General features: G+C 39.7%; 1 protein-coding gene across 1 annotated transcript; it reads left to right on the top strand.

Annotated features, from left to right (window-relative positions):
* Positions 1 to 341: 341 nt before the first annotated feature.
* On the top strand, positions 342 to 8,779 carry DPPA4 (developmental pluripotency associated 4). The gene is made up of 7 exons (XM_011381937.2): positions 342 to 411; positions 2,242 to 2,401; positions 4,022 to 4,182; positions 4,271 to 4,321; positions 4,560 to 4,833; positions 6,193 to 6,388; positions 8,287 to 8,779. The coding sequence occupies exons 1-7, from the start codon at positions 388 to 390 to the stop codon at positions 8,315 to 8,317; spliced, it is 897 nt and encodes a 298-aa protein (XP_011380239.1). The 5' UTR covers positions 342 to 387; the 3' UTR covers positions 8,318 to 8,779.
* Positions 8,780 to 9,181: the final 402 nt, after the last annotated feature.

Raw genomic sequence — 9,181 nt, forward strand, 5'->3', positions numbered from 1 at the left:
CTTTCTTCAAGCCCCCAGTCTGACCCCAGAATTCTATTTCTACAACTTCTAGCATTAAATCCCTTCATACATCTTGTTCAGAAGTCTAGAAACTTGTTTTTCCCTAGTTCAACTTCTCACAGTCTCCTGAGCCACACCTTAGATAATGGTGTTAAAAAGCTCACAAAGAGCCAGAGATATTAATTCATTCATACAACAGGCCCCTCATGAATAAAAAAAGTACACACATTTGGCATTCACAAATTGTGGGGGAGGGAACAGAGGGAAAAAAAAAAGTGCCTGTAGGTGGCAGGAAGTGGGAGGAGACTTTTAAAAAAGCAATCTTGGGCCAGGGGCCATTTCAGAAGTTAGATTTTCTTTTTATCAACCTCAACTCCTTTTCTGAGTATGGAGAATGCAAAAGGCAAGATGGTAAGTACATTTTAGTGGGTTTGTTTTCTGTCTTTGAGCCTCCTCATGTTTCTCTCACCGCAAGCACACTTCTCCTTTTGAGGAGAAAAGAATGTGCCTTAGAATTTCTTTCTCTTGACTTCTTTAAGAAAAAAGTAAAATCCTGGATATGACTGCGGCCTGGTATACTGGAGTGAGAAAATAATAAGTGGGTTTTCTTATTTTGGTTTTGAAGAGATATTTTATCTTGTCAGAAAGAGAAATTAAGTACCAGGGCTAGAAGGAAATGGTAACAGGAGGAAAAGAAGTGAGAGAAACTTGTTTGGAAGAGATAGTTAAAAATGAGACTGGGAAAGAATGAAATGGTTTCATTTTCCTTTGACAGACATGGTCCTAAACCAAAGGTTATGCGTCTGAGCTTTTTTTTTTCACCCGCCCCGCTCCACAGACTTGTTAGGGCCAAAAACTCATTAGCAGCCAGACATACTGATGAGTTCTACAGATAGAAACTAAAGGTGAACAGGCTTTGAGGCCTGGTACAGAAAAATTGAACTAATGTGCTAGGGAAACCTGAGCACTCTTAGGATCTCTTTCCTAGAACCAGATTCTCTGTTTGCCCTCTTAATTTTAAGACTTTGTGAGGCCCCAAAGTGAGTATTTTGTGAAAGCACTAGGCAAAAGTAAGATTTGAATATGTAGGACAAACTGCTACAGAGATGTAAAAGTGCCATTCGAATGTTAATTTGTCCAGTACTCCCACTTTAAATGATAATGGGAAGGATTTAGATTTGGGAGCTAGTTGACCTTGGGTTTAATTTTTACCTAAAATGCCTACCTGTGAGCCTTTAGCTATCTTACCTCAGCCTCAGCATCTGAAAAACAAAGTAATAAATGGTCACAAGATTGCTGTGAGGATTACATGAAAGAAAATAAGGAATGTGTCAAACAACACCTAAAACAGAGGTTCAACAAATGTTAGTTTCTTCGTATCAAAAAACTTTATCCCCACTGTTCTCTTGTTTCTCTTCATCCAATAAGTATTGAGTGCCTACGATGAAAGGGAAAGAAATTCCACCCTTTTGGAGCTTACGACTGAATGGACTAACAGGAATTTACCCAATCACACAAGCAAATGTAAAATTGCAACTGACAAGTGGAGGGAATGAGTAAATATGTAGTAGATTTGACATAATCTGTAAAGACTAGAAAGGGTCACCAGATGAGCTAATACTAAGTGAGATTGTAAAAGGAGTGAGACTTTGAAATGTAAACCGAAGAGTGGGCTGAGGTAGAGCTAAGGATAATTCCTTCAGGCCAGACTAACTAGGTTGGAAAGGAATGCTGTGACCAGAATTGGGGCAAAGGAGAGTAGTATGAGAAGCAGCTGGAATGGAAGATGGGAGGCTGGTATAGGTTGTATTACAGATGTTTGATTGTATTCATATTTTCCTGCTAAGAACAATAAACCGTTGAATGGATGTATAGCATTACTCTGGGAAACATTTGTTTGAAAGAGGTCAAAGATAAAAGGATGGGGAAAAAAAATCTTCCAGGTGAGAGATAAGGATATAGTCCTTCAAAGCAGAGCACGGTTTCCTCTATTTTGTTTGTATCTGTACTTTCTGTCTTTTCCTCATACATTCATATTGGCCTTCTCCCATTTCCCTAGCATTGCTTTGCTATCTGATAAATAAACCTGGGCATTAAGATGATACTCAGAGAATACACACTGGCAGCACAGAGTTCTGTGACTGTCTTGGTGTCTCGACTGTGGGTTATCTTAAAGGCAGGTAGTGTTGATGTGGTGGGTCAGACACTAGAGGAATGACTGACTGGCTCCTCTACCCACAGTGGAACTCCACAAAGAAATCAGGGGAGAAAAATATGACTTGTAAATTCCAACCTGTGTCAGTAGAAGCTGAAGAGGAACAGCGAGCTGCTGGTGAACCAAGTATGCAAAAAACCTCGGGGAAGGGGACCAAACGGAAAAGACCTATCGAAGCTGACAAAGGTAAGAGGTCCACAAGTGCTTACATCCCATTTCCTTGGGTTTAAGAAGTCTGAGGGATTTTTCTGGAGGAGAAAAAGTAAAAAAGATATTTTTATCCTCTATTCTGCAAGTCCCACAATTCCTTCGAAGCCCAGCTTAAATCTCACCTCCCTGAAGCCTTCTTTCGGTCACTTCTACTAAATCTTGTCACTTTCAATCTCCAAACTCCCACAGTATACTTGGTTCTTCTTCTTTTTTTTAATAGCAGAAAAGAAGAGTTTTATTAGAAGGGAAAGTACACTTCCAGATGTGGAAGCGGGCCTGAGCAAAAGAAGTGTGGCTCAAAAGGCCAAGTATACTAGGTTCTGATCATCATTCTGCAAGAAGAAAATTCTGAGATTCCCCTAAATTAAATTACAGCAGCCCGAGAAAGAGAGGAACGGAAGCGATGGAACTGCTAGTCTGTTAATGACCGCAGGCCAGCTGACGAAAGCCTGCTGTCTGCTTCTTTTACACGTGGACTTCATGGACTCTGCACCTATCCCAGAGTGGGCCCCAGTTCACCTTCTCCCACCCCTTTGCCTGTAGCTAATGTAAATTCTTTCAGACAGGTTTTGTCTTCCCCCTCCTCAGTACTCGATGTATAAAGATACCTGCAAATTCTGAGATTATGGATATATATATCTTTTCCACCTAGCCAAGCTTCTGGTGGTTTGGAATTCATGCCCCAAGATCTGTCTTCTTTTTGGCTAGCATGTTTGGCTCAATAAAACCTTTCTTTAGAAAAAACTTTCAGCTGTGGAAGTTAACATTTTTGTTTTAACAACTTGCTGCTTGGAGTTCAGGATATCAGCATGCAATGATTTGGGAACAGACTGATGTAAGTTTGAAATCCCATTCGTGAAACTCCACTACCTATTTTAAAAAGAGTGAGGCTAATAACCTACCATGTTGAGTCTGAGTGGGGTGGTGGGTCAGTTGTAATTTACAACTGGGTAAAATGCTTATGCCTCTACCTGACTAGTAATGTGGGCTCAGTCAACCTTGGAGATTATTAGCATCAGTGTATTTGTATCTATTCTGGAGCTGTGCTCTGCCTTTTCCTGAATGGCCCTGTGTGTGAGGTGCATCAGGAGGAGACTGATATGCAATGGGAACTGAGTGCTGCTCTAATGGAGTGGGCTGGCAGAATTATGGGTAATAGTGGTTGTGCTTGTAACATTACTGTGCAGTTTATTTGTATTGTGGTGGCAGAACAAGGCACCACTGAGCATTTATGATCTCAGGTCTAAGCAATCTCTAGTGCAACCTCTTCAGCGTCTATAGTTCAAGCTCACAAGTGTGTACGAGTAGTAGAGAATTTTAGGAAGTAAAAACTGGGATTCATAAGTATTAAGTCCTAGGCTTGAGGTTCTGTGCCTTGAAGGTTTTTGTGGTGTTTGATAAGTCATGGGGACTGAACTATGAGAACTAAGTGATTGTACTTTTGACATTTTATTTTTATTTAATATTTTAATTTTTTAAGCGTTTATTTGAGCCAAACATGCTGGGGAACAAGATCTTACATGCTCCCATACTTTTGACATTTTAAAAAGTTACACAAAAGTTAATTATTACTAATTTTATCCCATTCTCTTTCAGCTTCCTGTCCACAAAAGATGGCACAAGACGATAAAAAAGTAAAACTTAGAAAAAAGATACCAATTCCTCCATTACCCTCCAAACTGCCACCAGTCAACCTGCTACACCGGGACATCGTGAGGGCCTGGTGCCAGCAATTAAAGCTGTGCACCAAAGGCTTGGTGAGGGCCCAGGTGTTATACAGCGTTTTGGGGAGGAAGGGTAGAAAACTCACTTTCATTATTAACTCCTTGATCTCTCTTGTCTTAGAAATTGGATGTATACAGGAGACTCTGCGAATACGCTTATCCTAATCAAAAGGTGAGTAATTTGTAGAAAATTTGGCAGAGTGGAAGTTTTAGTTCTCATTCTAATTACCTATTTTAGTATCAAAAAGTGAGTAGAGCAATTGTCCTAGACCCTTCTTCCCCCTTCATTCCTCCTTCTAAGAAGGAACAAACAGCCCCCCCCACCACCACTTTTCACCAACTCTACGAAGTGTAATAAAAATGAGGGTACACTTCTGATAGCACTTTAATCTTTTCAACCCTATTTGTAGGACATTCCGATCACAGCAAAGGAGGCCAAGATCCTGACAAAATCACAAATAAAATTAAAGATGAAAAGGGGAGAAATAACGCTGGATCCTTCTGAAATGACTGCTGTCTTTAAGGAAGGGGCATCTGTTCTTGAAGGGTCTACTGCTCTCCTTGATGAAATGGACAATGTTGTCATGACAACTTCTACCCCGAATGCTGTGTTTGCTTCCTGGACCAGAATTGCAGCCAGGGCTGGGAAGATAGAGGCAGTGAAATCATCGCAAGAGGCCTCTCGTAAGCCCAATATTAAGAGCTCATTCTGGATTAGATGAGCAAATAAGTTTAATTGTTATTAACCTCTGATCAATTTTAGGGTGTATTAGAATCACCCGATGGGCTGGTGATTCTTGGGCCCCACCTACAGTTTCTGATTCAGGTCGGAGGTAGGGCCTGAGAATTTGCATTTCCAACAATTTCTCAGGCACTGTTGATGATGCTAGTTGGGGGACCACTCTTTGAGAACCACTGCTCTAAATTACTGATGTCATCAGAGAAGGAAATAGCAATCTGTTTGGCTTCATTTTTTTCCTCTTTAAAGATTTAGAAGTAAAGGTAGGCTCTAAAATCAACTGCCTGAGCCTAAGCTTGGGAGGCCCGGATGTTGTAGCATCTATTAAAGTGAGCGACATTGACAAATTGCTTAAACTAGTTCCCAGTTTCCTTATTGTAAAATAGGCTAATGATACGTACCTCATTATATTGTGTAAGAATTACAGAAGATACAATTAAAGACCATAAACTGGTTAGTATAATACAGTTCCTATAATAAAAAACCTATTTCATGAAGGCCATCTCAGACCACTCTGGTTTAGTCTATTTCTATTGAAGAAAACCAGAATAGGTCACCCACAAATATGCCTCTTTGACATAAAAAAAATATATATATTTTGAGCTGAAGGCCATTGAAAAGCAATGCCTCCCCTACTCTTCCCCCCGCCCCCCCGCAAAAAAAAAAAAAAATTCCCGCTTTTCTGCCTAAAGACAGGATATAAATTGTTTTGCTGGAGACACTCATCAACTAAAAAATGGCATCAGAGGAATCTGCAAACTAATCTCACTCTATTAATTTCCTCCTATATATTTACCATCCCACAATTGGACACCCTTAGGGGCTTAAATCTGCTTTCCTTTGCCCTGTTATTCCTTTACAGATTTATTATTTGTAGAAGATGTTAAAGAAGATGGAATTCTAAACTGCCATTTCGAGTTTTTGTCGTGTGTTTTCTTGCATGGTGTACACTGCATACATTAATAAACTGCTTTTCTCTTGTTAACCTATCTTTTTGTTAGAGTCCTGGCTGAAAGCCTAAGATAGGTAGAGGTAAAATTTTGCCTCCCCTACACTATCTATTCAGTTATTGCAGCTATACCATTCCTAATTATATTTTTTGTTCCTTTTTAAAGTTGTAACAGGAACTATTTTGCATTATTTTTTAAAGGGGAACAGAATAGAGTAAGTTAAGTTAGAATTCCAGAGTTCATATCTCAAGAGTTGGCACTTGACAAAGATAGTAAAACCAAAAGCCGTGATGTAATCTCAGACGTGATAATTTGGTCTTGCTCTGTTCATCTTACCTCTTTTTCCTTCTCCAGGTGTCATGTGGTGTGTGGTCCACGGGCGAAGTCTCCCTGCAGACACGGAGGGTTGGGTCCAGCTACAGTTTTATGCTGGGCAAGCCTGGGTTCCTGAAAAACAAGGGAGAGTGTGTGCACTTTTCTTGCTACCTGCCTGCAACTTTCCACCCTTACACCTGGAGGATAACATGTTGTGCCCCAAATGTGTTCATAGGTAATTCACCTAGTGCTTTTCTACAGACTAAAAGTATATACCTGGCTTATAGTTGAGGGAGAGGGGAGATGCATGCTAATTTTAATTAGCTCTGTGTTTTAAGTAGAAGTTATCAGTAGAGTTTCAAGAAAAGTATTACCCATAAGTATATTTCTAAAAAAGAAAGAGCAATATGTCAGGGCTTAATGCTTCTACCTGGAGACAATTAATTCTAAGAAATAGACCTTTACAATTACTATATTGCAGATATATACACTACACAAAAATAATAACTAGCCAAAAAACCTTTTGAGTAGCCTACAATCTAATGGGGATGGTTGGTTTGTAAACAACTGTAATACCATGTGGTGACTGATATCACTTAAGGGAAGAATTGACTAGATGGAAAGGAGTAAAGATAATTTTCAGTATAGGAACCAGAGCAAAGGCTGTGAAAGAACTTAGGACAACACAGAAATTGCAAAGTAGTACAGCATGAAAATAAACCTCAGTTTTGTCGCTTAACAAAATAGGCATAATGATGCCTATCTAAAGATAATGTGAAATTTAAATGAGTAAACAAGAAAAAATGTACATCTGCAAAATTCTGCAAATAATTTATAGCAGTCAGGGGTGGACAAGGAGTCTGGAGTCAGGCAGCTCATCCTTGGGTGATGAGCCACTGAGAATTTTTAAGCAAGTAAACGGGCTGAGGGCTTATACTGCCAAAGAGGGAAGGATGTAAGGTCTATCAGAAAAATCTTGGGGAAATTTGGTTTTCATATGTTTAAAGGACCTGGCATCTTCTATAGGTGACAAAAAAGAAATCTGGCTTCCAGGTAATTATTTGGTAGTTATTTAAATATTGATAAGGTTAACAGTTACACTGGGGCTGAGAACTTGAGGACAGAGCTTCGAGGAACAGCAGTATTTGGGGGGCATGTTAAAGAAGGCAGAAAAGAAACAAAAGCTGAAATATAACGTTAACGAAAAAGTTTATATGAGGTGATTGTCTTAAGTAATAGCAAATAAAGCTAAAGAAGTTACAAATAATATGCTTGACTGGATAATAGATTTGAAGCAGTAAAGGATACAGAAAATTAGATGTCCGTTGACTAGGGTAGAAGTAGAGACTGCAACGGAAGATATTTTTTGAAAGTGCAAATGGAGAGGTAGAGCAACAGGGCACTTAAAGGGAATTTTCATTTGTTTTATATTAGAGGGCAGAGGCTAAGTATGCTTCTGGGCTTAGCTTGGGAGAATGAAAAAATAATCCTTCTGAATAGAGGGATTTGGTGCAGCCCTGTCTTGTCCCAAAGGGTCCATTTCCCCACTCTGTTGTCCAGGAGCCATCCTGGGCTCCATTTCAAGCTCTCTGTTGTTTTGCTGCGGGGAGCCCTATTGGTGTCACACTTATTGAACACCCCAGGTCTAGGATAGCCAGCAAAGTCTAAAGTGAGTAGGACCCTCTAGGCTAGACTCCCCCTCCACCATCCAGGAGTGGCAGTCCCCTGGGCCCTGGGCCCTGGCCCATTACCAGGTCCCACAGGAGGAAGTATGTGAATATGTACTTGTCTTTTCCCCTTTTGGCTCTCCTGCTTCCTGCCACAATTCTGTGCTAAGCAAGTTGAATAATTGAGGTCACTCTGGATAGCCCATATTTGGACCACTGGGCAAATGATAAAAGATCCATTCTGGGGCCTCTCCTGCCCATGGGCTGCATAAGACAGGAATTGTGTTAGAGACATGATTTGGCTGATAATGTCATTCTTAGAGGAAATGACATTCCCACCCACTATCCTAAAGTTTAAGGGTAATTTATGGCATTCCAGCAACGGGTTTCTTGGCTATTTTCAAGAATACAACTTGATATTTCTTGATTATCATCTTTTTAAAACCACATTTCATTTGCTTTGTAGGAATAAGGTGTTGATGAAAAGCCTCCAATGAGATTACAATGCCAGGAAAAAGGGTACGGCTCTGATTTATATTAATGGTAGAAAGATGACCGCAATCAACTTCGTGGTGCCCCTGACATCTGAACTCCAAGCTGCTCCCCACCTTCAACGCTTCCTGCTTACAGGGCCTACAGCCAGTAGGCTGCAGGTGTTAACCCTCAGAGCCCCAGAGCCCCAACAGTGCTTGCTGCTTGTCTGTTGGAATACAGAGACTCATATTTTGAAGTGAGAACCTGAGTTGAGCATTGTGAAGGGGCTGAGTGAAGAAATAATAGTGTGTTCCCAGTCTGTGTTTCTACCTCAGAATTCTGACACCATTAAGGGCTGTTGCTTTCTAGTTCTAAGTTCAATGACCTCAAATGGTTGACTATGTTAAGCCAAAAGGAAATTGTTCACTCTCCAAAACACATTCTTAATAAACAATGCAATATTTTTTGAAGTTTTCTTAACTCAAGATTTCTATAATGTGTCTCTGAGATAAAAACACAGGGCACTTTGCTGGTATTTCCATTTGTAATGGTTTCGTATGTTTTTATTGATTAAAAATATTCAAGATTACTTTTGAATCGTACATAATGTTTAAAATGTGTATATAAAATCTTGTATTTAGGAAATTTGTATGCAAATTATAGTTAATGTTCTTAATAGGATTAAGCCAAAAGGCATGATTATTAGTCAGAATTTTTCAGTGTATAAATGACATGTTTTATTCCTTACATTGTATGTATAATTTCCTTTTTTAAACTTTTCCCCCTATTTTCACTGGATTGTTCGAGTTTCTATTCTATTTCCTTCCTCTCTGCCTTTATTAATTTGGGAATTTTACTTTCTGATTCTGCTTGTAGATAGCTCTCTG

Source organism: Pteropus vampyrus, unplaced genomic scaffold, assembly GCF_000151845.1.
Source record: "Pteropus vampyrus isolate Shadow unplaced genomic scaffold, Pvam_2.0 Scaffold1, whole genome shotgun sequence".
Taxonomy (NCBI): Eukaryota; Metazoa; Chordata; class Mammalia; order Chiroptera; family Pteropodidae; genus Pteropus; species Pteropus vampyrus.

Bases quoted from the DNA above. Each gene is read 5' to 3' on its own strand.
- DPPA4 (XM_011381937.2), top strand. From the start codon at position 388: ATGGAGAATGCAAAAGGCAAGATG. The intron at 4,183-4,270 runs GTGAGGGCCCAG...CTCTTGTCTTAG, and splicing joins AGCTGTGCACCAAAGGCTTG to AAATTGGATGTATACAGGAG. The intron at 6,389-8,286 runs GTAATTCACCTA...TTTGCTTTGTAG, and splicing joins TGCCCCAAATGTGTTCATAG to GAATAAGGTGTTGATGAAAA.